Here is a 16663-nt window from a genome sequence, read left to right on the forward strand (position 1 = left end):
GTATTCAATGCTTTGCAGAATACAAATAAATACAATAAAATACAAAATACGACAAACAGCATACCGTAGGTCCTAGGACATTAAAGTACCTACCGGTAATTAAAAAAAATTGAAATTGTTGTAGAGCTTGCGCCCCCCCCGGTTAAGAACCACTGGCGTAAGTGCAATGCATTTATGCAAATAGAAAAATCTAAAATATAGTAGCCTATTTAGGGAGAGTACGGTTTGCTAGGTTAGGCTTCAGTTTTGTTTTTATTTATTTATTTGTATCAGACAAGAATGCCCATATTCGACATTGACAGTTTTAAAGTTCTGTTGATATTTTTTATGGGAACTTGTGTAACTTTTGTATTGTGTATATTGCATATTTCAAGCATGTAGTACCTATGTTCCTGTTACTGACAAACAAAACATTGATTGATTTATCATGTAATTAGTTTTTTCATATGAATTGAGTTCTGTTACCGTTTTTGATGTTGCCGTACTTACTTGTGAACAATCTTTTGTAATACTTAAAATTTCTTAACACCAGTTAATGTGATAGGGTCGTCGAGCAACTTTTACTTTGCTATATATTCAACTAGGGCTTGCTTAGTTGCCATCTTTAGTGTTTAGGTCATAGCCTAGTCAAAGATCATCATGTTAAAGCTCAGAATTTGTTTTGAATGGATGATTTTGATCTTTTTGCCAGTCACTTTGGGTAAGTGCAGTTCCAGACAATATATATTTTTAAACATTAGTTAAACCAATTTAGCCTTTTGTTAAGTTTTCAAAGGAGCCTATTTGTCCACTAAGTTATGATGTATCTGCATGAGTTATGAAAGGGCATTATTACAGGAATCAACTAAACATATACCGGTACCGGTAGTCCTGGTGAAACTACTGTACCTTTGCTTTACTGTTTATACACTTCAACCCATGTGCCTTGGTCGATTCCTGCCAATGACGTCATGGTATTTTTTATCAGGGCATACTGGGCTTAGACTTGTACACCAGCTCCAAAATGCCTTGGTATCTCAAATGGTATAAGTTCAAGCAGGTGGCGTGCCAAAATAAGCTCAGATAAGATTAACTATTTGCTGTTTCTAGTTACCGTATGTGTGTACTGTGCTGCATGTTACATTTTTAATACTACAAAATTTTACATATTGTAGGCCACATCACAATGGGTACTAAATATAATGAATGCTATTTATTTGTTCAAGTTTGCAATCTTGGGCTCTTATTTAGTTTGATTGATTGTTATATTGTATTTTTGGAATCTTTATTTTCAAGGAGATAAAGCTTTTAGTTTGTTATCCCAACTACATTGCATACTTGTAAAGATCCACTGATACAGATTCGGTCACTGACAAGTGTTGACTGGACATTTGTGAATTCTTTATCCACCAGGTACTGCTGAATAGAGAACAGTTCTTGAAGTGCATTGCTCAAGTATACGCCTCTTGAGTTGAACCAGAGAACTGCTTGATCTTGAGTAGGTGTTTAACCACTAAGCTATAAGCACGGACAGATCCTCTTTTCTGTTACATGTTTTCAATTAACTAATTGAATCACCACTTGCTATGTCTATATTTTTTATGACATAGCTTTTCAGTGTAATAATGAAACTAGAAAAAAGGTAATGTCAAAATTCTTTTGGATTTTTGCTCTGAAAATTGGGTAAAAGACATCATGTGTGGGAGCAAAACAATCAACTTTTCTGAACCATACTTTGTGATAATTCAAACAACAATGAATAAAAATAAGAAATATATATGCTGTCCAGTGTCCAAGACAAATCTCTTACAAGTCAGCAGTTATGAACTAAGCAGATGGCAGTTGAGCATGTGATAAGCGCTTGCAACATTTCAGCAAGTGGCTAAAATTGTATGGAAGTTTACACTGAAAAGCTAAAGCAAAAAGTATATTTATTTTATTTGTAGTTCAAAACAACAACACCCAAACATATCAGCAATAGCATCATTACTTTTGTTTGGGATTCAGCATACCAAGTTTATTTGATCGTTTAAAAAGTTTGTCATGAAAAACTAATTTCTTTACTAACAGCGATGCTCTATTATGAAGCAGGATTCAGTGCTAAAAAACAGCACCAATACTTTTTTTGAAGATGACATGCAGTTATGCCCAAGTAAAGTCATACCAACATTTTAAAAGCTTTGACAATGTACACTTTGTACAGGCACATTCTTCTCACTAAATAAGTGAAAAATTGATTGGTTGTACAAAATTTGAAAATTGCGAGTAGAAGGTTGCACATAGCTCGAAGCTGTTGGTTTTCATCTGACTCTCTTCAGGAGCTAACATCAGAATAAAATAAACCTAAATGTGGTGAAGTATTTATATTACAGTGGATGAAAAACAAAATGCAAATTTGGCTACTCAGACAGTTAAATAAGAGAATTTGCAGTAATTTTGTCGACTTTTCTGGTATTTTTACATTGGAGCTCTTCTAATATTTCTGTTTATGAAATTTGTTATGCTTACTACTTGTCATTGACAATAGTGTTTTTTTAAGTATTCACACAGCTCTGCTTTCTTGTGGGGTCATCTGTGTTTGCAAAATTTGTTTTTGGAAAAATGAAGTCTCTTTAAAAAACATTATACCCATTACCCATGTAATTTCTTTTTTTATTTCCAACATTAATTTTGTATTCTGACATGTTTTAGCTTGGCTGTAGTGTATACTTTCTATATTAAGCCTAATTTGATCTTAAAAAGACCAGATATTGTGCATTTTTTCAGAAAATTTTAGTTTTTGGTTTTATGGGTTTATTCTTACTATACAACAAACTACCGTTTACAAACTAGATTGTCACCTGCCAATATGTATTAAAAAGCATACAGAACATATTGTAGCTAACAGTCATAACGCAAATATTGTTAGTTTTTATCCATCACTTGTTTTACTTTAGCAAAGGCTCCTGTTCTGGAAATGTCCCATGCCACTGATCTTACCATGGATGTTACTGAACATGTAACCCATATGAAAACTGATCTGAAGTTCAAAGTAGACACAGCAAAATTGACAATTTTCAAACAAGGATTGAAAGAGCACAATTTCCTTCAAATATGGTCTTTGTCAGATAACTGTCATAATGTAAGTATTAATGTTTTGTTAACATATTCTCAGGAATCACACCACTTTCATAACTTCTTTCAGGGAGCTTACATGTCTTTTTCTTATTTCTCTCAGACTTTTTGTATTTTCACATATGTATCAAAGTTCAAGAAAATGTAAGATGAATACAAGCAAGTTATCGTGTTGCCTATATTATTTGCAATTTGAACTCATCGTACATTTTCCTTGAAAATAGAATTACCAGGCAGTGCATCCAAGGATTCGGAATTGGGCTTCTCTCTAGCACCAGCTTGCTGGGCATGCAAGTTGTTCTTAAATACGTTATATTTTCTTTGTCATTATTTTTAGATTTCAAATTGTCGATGCATTCTGATATAAAGTTCAACATTTTTTTTTTTTTTTCATAAAAACAATTTCATTATAATTTCATTTGACACATCTAAACTGGCTTGTTTTTAAAGATCAGTGATTTGTTTTTTTTATGACGGTCTGCTACTATTCAGAGAATCCAATTCGGAGAATCCGATTACAATATATAAAACTATAATACAGTTATTTATAATAATGAAAAGATTAGATGACTGTCAAGATTATTTTGGTTTCTATTAGTGGTTGTACAATTTCTTAGGTATCTATTGAATTAAATTGTAAATGACAAGAAGCAGTTTATGTATTATTGCATAAACATTAATATGATGTATTATCTTATAATATAATAGAGTTAAGTCCTTTTGATGATAATGATGCTCATGCTAAAGCATTAAAGTTTGCACTAAATTGTTTTTGCTTTGTTCTGTAGTGTATCTACTACCAAGTTGATGAAATCAAACCCCACCATACAAACATCACTTTGTTGGTTGACACTAGATGGCCTACGTCACTTAAGTTGGTAGCTGATGTGGAAAACTGCAGGTAAAGTGGGTGTAAGATCAGAACACTTTGAGGCGATCTCTGGCAATGGTTTAGGTTATATCATAATATTCTCACATTTTCAACTGCCAACACATGATATCATATTTGTAGCAGTTGCAAAATTATTAGTAGCCTAAGCCTAAATAAAACAACAAAAGCTTCTTATTCATTAGATTTTTTACTTATGACAGTTTAGTGGGTGAATCAATTGAACTGTTTATGATTGTTGCCTCCAGTGGTACTGGGTTAGGTTTCTTGTACTTTGTTTCTATGAGTATTGAAATACTTAGCTTTGCAAAGTCATCTGCTAACTAATGCAAAATCGCACAATAGCTTATTAACAAGATTACCATGCCAAGCATCTGTGAGAAGTTTTTCTCTTCTGAGCTCACCTTAAATTAGAAATCTTAGATTTAAGATTAGGCAAGTTTAATTTCGTACTTTTAAGGTATGCCTCACTGTCTTCACTATCGTTTTCCTGAATTAAGTAGTTGAGTATTGAGTAAAGTCAACCCTAATTTAATTGTTGTGTGTGGTGAGATCGTTTCTGCAATATTGGAAAGACTTCTTTTAATGTCTGTTATTAAACAGGGTCTGCTACTATTTGGTGAGTCCGATTCGATGAGTTCCTAACCCCTAACCCTAAAACGACAATGATGATTAGGCTACGGTACCCAATAATTTAAAAAAAAAATGAAAAAATCACCGAATAGGGATCGGACTCACCGAAACAGGCCATTCCGTATTAAACAAGACATTTCACGACATTATTAAAGTTGACACGAAAATTTCCTCTCCTTTGTATTTGTTTTTTTATAATTTTCTACCATCAGGCTTAAATTTACCACCAGAGACCTTTTTTGCATGATGACAAAGTGTACATACATTTTATGATGGTACCGGTGAGTTAGGTTTTAACCTTTATATATTTAGTGCAACGCTTCATTATTTCTTTGGTGAACGTGGTGAGTATTCCATCAACTTTACGGCCGATGTCTCTAAGGACGTAACATACAATTGTTCAATCTCATTGTCAAAAGACAAGGAACCTTGGAACAGCAATCTACGTAAGTTTGAACTGAACCTACCACTACTTTGACCAACTGACCATGTTTAGAACCCAAAATACCAACGTGTGGTTTCCAGTTGTTGTGTTGGTGCATTGTGAAATAATTAATGCCATGGCAACTTAGATTACATTTTATTTAGAATGTCGAACGTGATGGAAAAAAGACAGTGTTATGAAATATGAGAGATATTGTATTAACATTAAACCCTACATGCTGAATAAAATACTAGAGGTCTAAACCCTTTTGTAGACGTCAAAGTACCATATGCCATGTCCTTATTAAAAACAAAACTAATCCAAAAACAAAAGTCTAAACAAAACAATGTCTTTGCCTCAGCATGATTTAAATGCTAATGTTAACATATTCAACACATTTCATTGCAAAGCTGGTCAGACTCCTGACTTTGGGATACAGTCTTCTTTTGCTGAACGTTTGAAACAAGGCAGAAAAAGAAAACTTGCTATAAGTGTAACGACCTCTTCTATTAGTGATGATGTCAAATCCCAATAAAGTGGCCTTTTACCTCTAAGTGGCTCTGATTCAGCTTGAAGCACTAAAGTAAAGCCCCATACTAATGTGCCTTGTTTGCTAAAAAAGAAAATTGAGGCACTTTTATAATGTCTTGCGTGCAGTTTGGTAAACTCAAGGTTAGAGTGTTGCTTCGCAGGTGCTGAACATTGAGCGCCATATCATTTTGACACCACTAGCTTCTCTATACAAATCTTCCTACTAGAATGTGGAGATTTTGAAAAATGTGTTTACAAGTAAACTTAGTGCTTTACGATTCGGAAAAGTGCAACATATCACATTTTGTCGAAGAAGGAAGCTTTCATTCTAGCTATCAGCACAAGGCTGAGTAGTGAGTAGCCTACTCGCTAGTACAGCGAGCAATTGCAATTCGCTAACCATAACGGTGTAGCTTCCATGCTAGCCATTTAGACCATTATCACACTTTTACATTAAAAGAGAGACTGTTTATTTGCCTTTCAACATTGCAGGTCAGATACATAATGAGAAAAAAATTTCGGTAGGAATGGATTTTGATAGGATGATGCATTGAAAGCACATCGCCTATCTTGTATCCACTGGCATAATGTTTATGCGTTTTCCATATTATGTTTGTATATACAACTTGCTTCCCTCGTAAATCATTTGCGCTCACTTGTTAAATAACGTCACTTACGTCAGTGTAATTAACGTTCTCAGCCTTCATTCCTATTTTAATTTTTCAGCCATCTTGGTTGCATTTTTGATTCTGTTGATAACTGGACTTTTTTACACGATTGGATGTTGGCTTTACGAAAGAAGGAAGTTGTCAGGGTCCCATGAAGTTCTGAATAGTGACGTATCGGTACGTTTTATTCGCTTTTAGTGACGATACAATTGAACAACGCGTATTCTTGGAGAGCCGGCGTTAAACACGACAAAATATTCAACTTAGCTAGATTTTTACATCTACAAACTCAAAAGTTCCAGGGTGCTGTTTCAGACTTTAGAACAAAAATACAGTTATATATTATACCAATGCACGTGCAATCGTGCATTGAAGTTAAACGATGAATTTGTCCACGCGTGCTTTGTAGGCTTGATTGTTGTTAATTAGATTAATGTGTCTTCTTTTTCTTATACTTTGACAATGAAAATCTGACACCGTTTATGTGTGTGTTGCGGAAAAGATTAAACCACTGAACTTTATTTCTGTGCCGTTAGGTGATGATTATAACCTTGGTCAAGCAGCGTGGCTTGTTTATTCAGTATATGCTTGCAACGTCTTAATTCGTTCCATGGCTTATGTTGCCAAAAATGATACTTTGTGCAATGTGCAAGCTTGACAGTTGCAGCTGCGCAATATTGGCACTTTCATGAAAATGTACTTTGTTTAAACTTTATTTTGTACGCCAGTCCAAAGTCCATTTATCGAAGTGCTCTCTTTTATCACCCTTGAGTCAGTGGCGGTGACTCCGACTGGATATTGGGGCAAGTGTCGCGCGACCACTTTGTTACTTGGTAAAGGGCTACGGCTTCCTTCATGCAATCACTCGTCAAGTTACCACGAAAATATGAAACAAAGATTGTCAAAACCAAGCCTAGTCCCGGAATGTTCCTTTCAGAGCGCAGCAGTTCCATCATAGACAAGCATCATTGTTCCATCAGTTCTCCAGCTGAATGTCAAACGCATAACAAATGTAACGCTGAAGCACACAGAATGATATACCGTATTATAACGAAAGAATGTATTCAAGAGGTTGAAATATTTTCACAAAAGTGTTTGAAGTTAAAATTTAACTTTTTGATAGGATGATGCAAAACCGTCTACATCCACTGATGACAATCTCACTCCTCCTTCTCCTCCTGCTGAAGCAGCTCCCCGTCCAAGGGAGAGATTGACATCAATTGACACTTTTCGTGGGTAAGACGTGTTTTCAATGGTTTTCTGTTATAAAAAGAGCATTTGTAAATTTTGTGCTCGTAACAATTTGTAATGTGACGTAAAATATTTTATATTGTACGAAATATGCTATTAATGTACCAAAAATAATGTTTCAATTTGCATTATGAATTTCTGAACTTTTTTTCCTGATTTTAAGACGAGCAACTTGATATACAGTATTTGATAACCAATTTTATATCTGAAGAAAATGCAACAATTTCAATCGAAATAGAATCTTGTAAAAAATTGTTAAAAATTACAGCAACTTGTCACGAAAAGTAACTCTACAAGTTCCAAAAATGACGACATCAGATCAATTTTAACTTCAATTAGGCCTATTAAAATTTTGAAAATGAAAATGAGTCATGAGATATCGATAGTTGCATAATATAATCGTTTCGAACTCAGTGTGTTTGTTGGTGTAGTGAAAAATTTGAATTTACAAATACATTGATTTAAAGCACATGATTTCAAGTGAAACCATCTTTCAGATTATGCATCGTGGTCATGATTTTTGTCAACTTCAAAGGAGGTTATTACTGGTTCTTCCGTCATTCTGCATGGAACGGTACTTACTAATCACCTCTTTCTTTATAGGCTCTGCTTAGTAGTGATGATATTTGTCAACTATGGAGGCGGGCAATTCTGGTTCTTCGCCCATAGCGCTTGGAATGGTATTGCTTGCAGCGATGTGATTTAACCATATTAGGGACGTTGAAACGAAGTAAAAACATCAACTTTACCTGGCTGGAGTCGGTCAAAGTCAAGATGGCCACCGGGCTAGACAAAATTGTTTTTCGTCTTTTCAACGTTGCCAAGTTTTCAAACGATTTAAAAGTGTCGACATCGATTAAATGGCTTATTAATGAATCTTTTTCAAATCGAACATCACTTGGCAGCATTGTAATTATATCAATGCCATCAAAGAGCTGCTTACATTTGTTTCTGTAGTGCTTACCCCAGGCGACGTATATCCCATTTGAAGGGTCGTTGTTGACACTGAACGTGAAGAGTTTCTTCAGAATGCTATAAACCGCTGTGAAACGTCACACATCCTAATTACAGATCTTGGGTGAAAGATAATAATTTTTCATCTTTGAAATCACAATGGAAACGAGAAGTAATGCCACGAAAATCGAGTGGTTGTATTAGTTGTGAAAAGCCTGATGAGATGTGTTTGATGTAAAGAAAGCATTTGCTTGCATGGTTTGAATATCACTGTGTGCAGCAGCATTCCCTAATCGGGGCTGTAGATAGTCTGTTGTTATTTAATTCTGATCGAAAAAGCAGTCAAAAGCCAAATGAAATTTGACCAGTTAATGATTGACAAATTACAATATAATCATGGAAAACTTTAACCATCATCCCTGATATAGTAAAGTGATTTATTGCCCACTCAGTGTTGTGGGATGATGGCTGCAAAGATGGGATCAAAAGTATCAGAATACGCCTTTAGTTTTTTAAGTTTTACCGCATCTAACATTGTTCGTTTATGTGAAATTAAACTTCCTAATTATCAAGAAGCTGCGCAATTCACTTTTCAACTATAGAAAGAAGCGACCACAGCTTCAAGTGGTAAAATTAATCTTTTCGTCATCTGCTTTATTCAGTGGTTCTTCTTTACGTGCTCAACATTAGTAGTGTTCTTCTGGTGGGAAGTAACAATACATTTTTGAAAGTTGTTGAGTGGAATAATTTATAGTACGAGAGACCAGGCCGGTTCAGTTGCACTTTTGAGCACAAAACGTTCAATACTTGCAATTAGTAGATCTTGGTGTTGCAATCAAGAAAAGTTAATTCTGAAGTGTTTTTAACAGTTCGGTCAGGAGAAAAATGCTACCAAAGTTACCATAAAACAGTGTTGCCAGATCAAAATTGTGTTGATTAGAAAATCAAGATCTACTAACCTGGTGTATCAAACCAGGTCGCCATGTATTAAAGCGTTTGTACCGAAAAGTTTAATTAAACTGGTCTGAGCTATGTCACTACCAGTTTTATTATGTGGCTTATTGAAATAAATCTTGAAACAGTTCAAGCATTTTCGAATGTTTTTGTGAAAAATAGCTTTTATTTTTTATAAGGCCCTTCGCTGGCTCGTTTCAATTCTCAAGCTCCCACCGCTTGCAGTATAATTGTACATTGTACAAATTTTTATACCCCATTTTTCTAAATATTGTAGAAAAACAGCCTCAAAAACTTACTAATTGAATGACTTTGTAACATCCCAGGTCTCACAGTAGCGGATCTTGTTTTTCCGTGGTTCATGTTCATCATGGGAGTCAACATCCCTCTCTCTGTGAACAGTCTCCTACGAAGAGACACGCCGCGGTTGAACATTGCATACAAACTCGTGCGGAGAACGCTGATATTGTTTGCACTGGGAATCACTGTAATAAACCAGAATAGTGAGTAATCCGAGACAACAAGACAACATTTTTTTACGAAATGTAGAAAATGATGATTTGTTGTCCAATGTCCGGGTTAGTTTGCAAAGTTACCTTGTAATGTTTATTGTAATCCTTGTAAAGTTACCTTGTAATCGTTATTTATTCAATTGCGAGGTGAAATAAAAACGAAAGTTCCAATCTAACTGAGAATGGGGTTAACGAGATTATAATCTTTTGGTTAGTTTAAAAGATTGAGCCTAGAAATTGTTTGATTTTGTTTTATTTAGAGGAGTGGAGTACACTTCGGGTACCTGGTGTGCTGCAGAGATTTGCGATCGCATATTTTGTTGCCTTTCTTCTGCAATGGAGCTTTCATGTAGCTCCCGATGCGTTGGAATCGAAGACTTTGAAAGGTGCTGAAAAAATTCTTATTTTTTATGTATGTTTTTCACCTATGGATTCTCGGGTTATTTTGTTTTACGTATTTTTCAAATTTTCTTTTTTCATGTGCTAGCTGAATATTACTATAGCGAAATTGATTCTTAATAAATTACACTAAGAGGTTAGATTGTTGTGCAAATAAAGCAGTACTGTTTTTTTACCTAATTACAGTATTTTTTTTATGTTTAGTTGAAGGGTTTTGCTATTGCTCATTTGCTAGACAAATAGCATGTTGTAATGACTTTGTACAATTAATTATATATTTTTTTATTTTAGATGGCAATAGTAGAAAATGGTGGTATTCTATCGGTGACATTGTCTTGTATTGGCCTCAGTGGCTGGTGGTTATCTGTCTGGAGGCGCTTTGGTTTGGTCTCACCTTCTACTTGCCTGTCCCTGGTTGTCCTACGTATGTTCTGGAATGTATTGATAATTCATTATTCTCATATTTCAAATAATCACACACCATTTGGTACTTTCCGGGACCCAGTCATTGTTTAGTTTAGAAGACCATACAAAACCGGATCAATGATAAAGTTTGCCTTTTTACAAACAGGAATACCACAGTTTCGTTTCGGTCAGAGGAACACGACTTTGTTAGAGCACCGAGCTAAGAAAATATCTGACTGAAGTAATTGGACCCTGGCTCATACGCGCCGACTTCCCGGAGTGCCGGGGGGCGGCGCCCCCTGTAAATTTATGGTTGAGGGGCAACAAAAATGACTATTACAAGTGGTGTTTCAAAGATAAAAGATTTAGATTATTTAAACGGACTAAAAGAATGCCGAAAGCGAGAAACTACGCTGCTCTAGCTCCCAAAACAGCAGCTGATCGCATGGCTTTCTCTGGAACGTGAATTGCTATTGAGATGCACACGGCACGCACGCTCACAGTCGCTCACTGCTTATCTTCCCGCGCGTGAGGAGCAACTTCAAAGTCAAAACGCGTGGTAGCGAAAAAGCGAATGCGAGGTTGAATACTTATTCTCATTTCACGAGTTATCCAAACGTCCGTTAGATTTTTCTGTGACTTCAAACATGAAATCGATTTTAGCAAACTTTATCGAGTTGAAACAACGACACAGCGAACAATTACGTGAATAGCCTACAAGTTAAAGAAAATATGCATTTTTCAAAACTGCCATCCGTGTTTTGCTTCAATAAGCACTGTATGTATATATTGTGAAAATATATACATCTCGTACACTCATCAATATACCTGCACTTTCGATAAAAGGCTTTCGATAAAAAAGCAGAAAAGAAAACACTTCGCCGTTGCGCTTTGAAGGTAAGTAATTAGCAAAACGAGCGAAACGAGGTTAGAAAAACTGATAGCGGATTTCCACTCTGCTTGAGATCATGATTTTTTGCGTTTTATTTCGATAACTTCACTGTCTTGATCGTTGTTATTCACTCGCACGAAAAGGAAATGAATCGACTTGTTTTCCAACTGCATGCGTAAAACTAATCGTTTCAAGCAGCGGTTCTAATAAATTCGGTTGGTAACCTAGGTGTCAATATAAACAAGACAGTAAGCTTAATCAAAGACTATATTGCTTGAGTAAAATAACGTTATGGTTATGACGTCATCACCTTTCTCGCCGCCCAAGGTTTTTTGAAAAGTCGGCGCCTATGCCCTGGCTGACATGCGAAGAAGCTTTCTTTCGTTTTCCAAAACTTTAATGATAGCTTCGCGTCCTCCATCTGCAATTACCATTCGACTTACTATTTTAATAGATTTATATTAATTCAAACCACTATATTTTATGTTACTTGCTAGTCGATAAGATTTGCACGTTAAAAATGTAATTTTTTTACAAACTTTCTGGTGTAAGTACAGCAAAGTACACCAAGTACACGGCATAAAGGTCTACCACAGCCATCTGCCTAGGCAAAATATCTTTATGCCGTGAACCATGAGTTGTTTACTTATTTGACATAGACGTCATGGTCACCACTCCGCTGTTGTTCCGCTGTTTTGAACCGAATGAGTTGAGTGTCTTGTTTGTAGTTCTGCCATTCTTGTGCAATCATCAGCAATGTTTTGTCTCTTTAATTTACAAACGTTTTTGTTTTCAAATAGGGGTTACATTGGTCCAGGTGGCTTAGCCTTGAACGCCAGCACATACCCAGGTCCCCATTGCATAGGTGGGGCTGCGGGGTACATCGATAGGTGGATATTTGGCGAAAATCATATGTATGGTCATCCCACAGCAAAAAACATTTACTATCCTTTGGAAGAAGATAAAGTTCCGTATGATCCCGAAGGTGTTCTGGGTTCAATAAACGGCTGTATCATCGTTTTCATTGGTTGTCAGGTGGCTATTAGAACACTCATGCATTTGCTTAAGTTTATTTATTTAATTTTGATAGGTTTTCTACACATTTATTTACTGCACTTTTTGCCTATGTTTGCAATTCCAATCTGGCCAACAGCACAACTTGAAAAGGCAAATTATTTGATGATGCTTGGTATTTTGGGCTTATGTATGCAACTGTCTGCTCTGTATAATTCTGTTATAACATATGTCTAGATGGGCAAGATCTTCTTGTATTATAAAGAACCAAAATGCCGCACCATTCGCTGGTTATTATGGGGGTTGGTACTAGGAGCCATCTCTGCTGGCCTATGCAGTGTATCTGCCAATGACGGATGGCTGCCTGTTAACAAAAACCTTTGGTGAGCAACAGAAAATATTATTGATAGTAGCAAGTGTTTCTTGATACACGTTTTGCTTATTTCTTTGCAGTAATCTGCAGATTACGTTCAGCGATCGATTTAAAATTAGATTTGTTTATATATTTGCAGTTTTTTTCTAAATGTTATGGTTAACACATGGCAATCTCTGGTAGTACTGGCTAAAGCATTGTTGTGTTTATCATCGTGTCTTGTAGAGTCTTTTTAACATCTTGAATTTAATGGGGAACATTAATCATTTAAATGAAAAGAGGATTCTTTGTCATAGCCATGTCCAAGCAAAAACCTTAATCCCCATGTAAAACCGGGTGTAGTGGTATGTACTTCCTGCTTGAATCGGTGCTAGTGGAATTAGACGTTGAATCAATGAACAAAATGAGTGCTATTGTTTTGCAGGACTACAACCTTCATCACGACTCTTTCCAGCATGGCCTTCTTCCTCATGATCCCCATCTACTACATGGTTGATGTCTGGAAGATCTGGACCGGAGCTCCTCTTCACTTCGTTGGTGAGCTGACAATTTATCTGCTTTACAAAATCTGACGGTGATTAAACGTAATTGTTTCAAAAACGCTGGATATCTATGTTCAACTCTCATTCTGTTTATCGATTCAAATCTGTTCTTGAATTTCACTTTAACCAAGAGGTCGTGTCCTCTAAGGTCTAAGTGATTCAGAATATTTCACTAATTTAAAAAGAGAATCTTTCCAAGCTTAAAACTGATGAAGTAATATGTTTTTATATAGCGCTAGCACCGTAGAGATATTGCTTAGACACTTAGACAGTGTTAACGCAACTGCGTAGAGACGCAGTCGATTAGACTATTACCCTCAGTCCATTCCTTTTGCTGAATGCCAAGCAAGAAACAGATTCATTGCTACGTTTAAAAAGTTTTTGGTGTGACTCGGCAGAGTGTCGAACCTGTATCTACCGATTCATAAACTAACACTCTAACCATTGTGTGTCTGTGTGGAAAATCTCATTCTATTTTTAACATTTCACTTTCTCATTCTTCTCTCTCTTTCCAGGGATGAACAGCATCCTCTTGTACGTGGGTCATGAGACGTATCACAGCATCCTCCCCTTTCATTGGGGGGCCACAGAATTTTCGACCCACGCGGAGTGGTTGGCCATGAACATGCTGGGAGTGTTTTACTGGGTCGTCATTGCTTACTACTGCTACAAGATTAAGTTTTTCCTCAAAATCTGAAAGGGAATGATGCGGTTAAGGAACATGAAACAATTTCTATATTGCTCAATTGACCGGTTTTTCATGCAGTATTTTTCTCTTCAACATTTTTAAGCCTTATCATCATTATGTTAATGTTATCTAGTGAAGACAAAATGGTGATATAGAATACCATTTTAAAGGTGTTGTAATTATCTTACTCAGTTGGACAGTGGCATTGTTCAATTGACTTGTAGTATTTTTCACCTCAACATTTTTAAACTGATTTTACAATGCGTTAGTCCAGGGGTTCCTAACCTTTTTACGATCTCGTACCACTTCGACGCTCTGTACTGCCAAGCGTACCACTTCTTTCAGAACAACTAATTTGATCGAATCATATATTATTCTGAAGAATAATATCGGCCTACTAAAATAACACTAAAGCGCCACAACAAAATTTAATGAGATTTTTGTTTACTGTCCACGAATTGGTCGATGCGCATTGCGCAGTGTAAATTTGCAACAGCGCATCGAAAGTCATTTCCAGGCGCACCTAGTCGGTTTCGATTTTTTGACTTGATTGAAGATCATGATTGAAAATCCCTGCTCGCATTTCCACATGGAAGGGGAAATCAGTAGCTATGGAACAGCATGGGAAGCTAGCGTTGAATATGAAGAGGCTATACTAAACCAGAAGTTTATTGAGAACATTCCTTGTAACTGTTATTGAACATTTTATTCCAATCTATTTTTAGCTTACAACCAGAACCAGCATTATTCAACGCTATTTGTAGCTAAGCTATCGCCTATAGTAGATGATATCTATCAAGAGCAATCATTTAACATAGTTAACGCCCACTGTCCCATAGGACTTTTCAAAGCAACTGTGCTCCTTGTTGACAATTGACATGACCTGTATTTTGAAGATCGTAATGATACGAAAAAAACAAGAATAGTTACGTAACAATATAAGAATAGGCTTCGGGAATTTTTTTTTTTGTAAACAAAATCGGATAAACAAAATATAAAGCAGTAAATCCACGTTTTTGTGAGAAAAAAAACGAAAGCTACTCTCGTACCACCTGAAAAACCTTCGCGTACCACAGGTTGGGAACCCCTGCGTGTCTAAAATTTGTAGAAATTGTGAATAAGCATTTCAAGTATAAACTATTTTTACATCTAGTCGTCATTATATTATCTGCAGAAGACAAAATGATGATATAGAATATTATATATTTTGAAAGTGGCTGTAATTATCGTGTTCAGTTGGAAGATGATTTGAATTTTTGTCACCGTTGTCAATCTCGTGCTATCGTCATGTCAATTGTTGCAAAACTGGCTTGCTGTTTGCGTGCAGACAATTAATTACTGTATTTCTGAATCAAGTTATTTGATTTAAAAAGGTGCAATACGCTATTGTTGTTTTTTAACCGTGTTCCCTATTGCTTGTCAATATTATGTCCTTCTGTAAACAACAAAGCGAAGGGTCAGTGAGGAAGCAATGACGAGTCGCTATGTTTCCTCACACTCGCTTGTTTGTTCATCACGTGGCTGAAGATAGAAAGTGTTCGTGCCACTGACAACCAAGAACGCATTTTGTCCATATCTGATTGCTCATTACATTACGAATTTTTATTGCTATGTTAGAGACATTTTGCGATGCAAAATCTTGTGTATCTGATCTCATGTCAACGTCTAAGAGTATATTATCCATACCATGTGTATTTTCATTGCATTATCAGTGGTGTACAATATTGTTTATCAACATTTGCGCCATTTATTATTGTGGATGACGACACATCGTCGCGTCACCACTGATGTCATTCCATGCAGATTAAATTAGGCGATCATGTTAAGGCGCGTATGCCGCTCAGTTGTTGATAACGCGAAACTAAATTCTACTGGAAGATTGCTCAGTCATCCGCTGAGGAGAAAAAGCCAAGATCAACCGGAAGTGGTGAAGAAGAGGTGAGTTTGGAATTAACTGGGTCAACTGAAAGGGGTTCGAATGAGTTGAGAGGGGTCCGGGTCATTAGACAGGGGTCCTGATTAATTGGGAGGAGTGCGGGTCAACTGAAAGGGTTTCGGATGAGTTGGGAGGGGTCCTGGTCAACTGAAAGGGGTCCGGATGAGTTGGGAGGGGTCCTGGTCAACTGAAAGGGGTCCGGATGAGTTGGGAAAGGTCCGGGTCAATCGAAAAGGGGGTCGGGTGACTTGAGAGGGGTCCGGGTCAATCAAAGAGGGGGTGGGGTGAGTTGGGAGGGGTCCGGGTCAATGAAAAAGGGGGTGGGGTGAGTTGGGAAGGGTCCTGGTCAACTGAAAGGGGTCCGGATGAGTTGGGAAAGGTCCGGGTCAATCGAAAAGGGGGTCGGGTGACTTGAGAGGGGTCCGGGTCAATCAAAGAGGGGGTGGGGTGAGTTGGGAAGGGTCCGGGTCAATGAAAAAGGGGGTGGGGTGAGTTGGGGGGGTCC

General features: G+C 36.7%; 1 protein-coding gene across 1 annotated transcript; it reads left to right on the top strand.

Moving 5' to 3' along the window:
* Positions 1 to 574: 574 nt before the first annotated feature.
* On the top strand, positions 575 to 16044 carry LOC145784347 (heparan-alpha-glucosaminide N-acetyltransferase-like). Its single transcript, XM_082596148.1, has 14 exons — positions 575 to 700; positions 2916 to 3100; positions 3882 to 3994; positions 4928 to 5061; positions 6297 to 6415; positions 7362 to 7474; positions 7987 to 8063; positions 9724 to 9900; positions 10170 to 10295; positions 10600 to 10732; positions 12406 to 12640; positions 12857 to 13002; positions 13417 to 13529; positions 14050 to 16044. Exons 1-14 carry the CDS (start codon positions 640 to 642, stop codon positions 14229 to 14231), a joined length of 1914 nt encoding a protein of 637 aa, XP_082452274.1. The 5' UTR covers positions 575 to 639; the 3' UTR covers positions 14232 to 16044.
* Positions 16045 to 16663: the final 619 nt, after the last annotated feature.

Source organism: Aplidium turbinatum, chromosome 15 (genome assembly GCF_918807975.1).
Source record: "Aplidium turbinatum chromosome 15, kaAplTurb1.1, whole genome shotgun sequence".
NCBI classification, from domain to species: domain Eukaryota; kingdom Metazoa; phylum Chordata; class Ascidiacea; order Aplousobranchia; family Polyclinidae; genus Aplidium; species Aplidium turbinatum.

Excerpts from the sequence above, each read along its gene's own strand:
- LOC145784347 (XM_082596148.1), top strand. The coding sequence starts at position 640 with ATGTTAAAGCTCAGAATTTGTTTTGAATGGATGATTTTGATCTTTTTG. Across the intron at positions 3,995-4,927 it reads GCTGATGTGGAAAACTGCAG|TGCAACGCTTCATTATTTCT; the intron begins GTAAAGTGGGTG and ends TTATATATTTAG. Across the intron at positions 13,530-14,049 it reads AGCTCCTCTTCACTTCGTTG|GGATGAACAGCATCCTCTTG; the intron begins GTGAGCTGACAA and ends CTCTCTTTCCAG.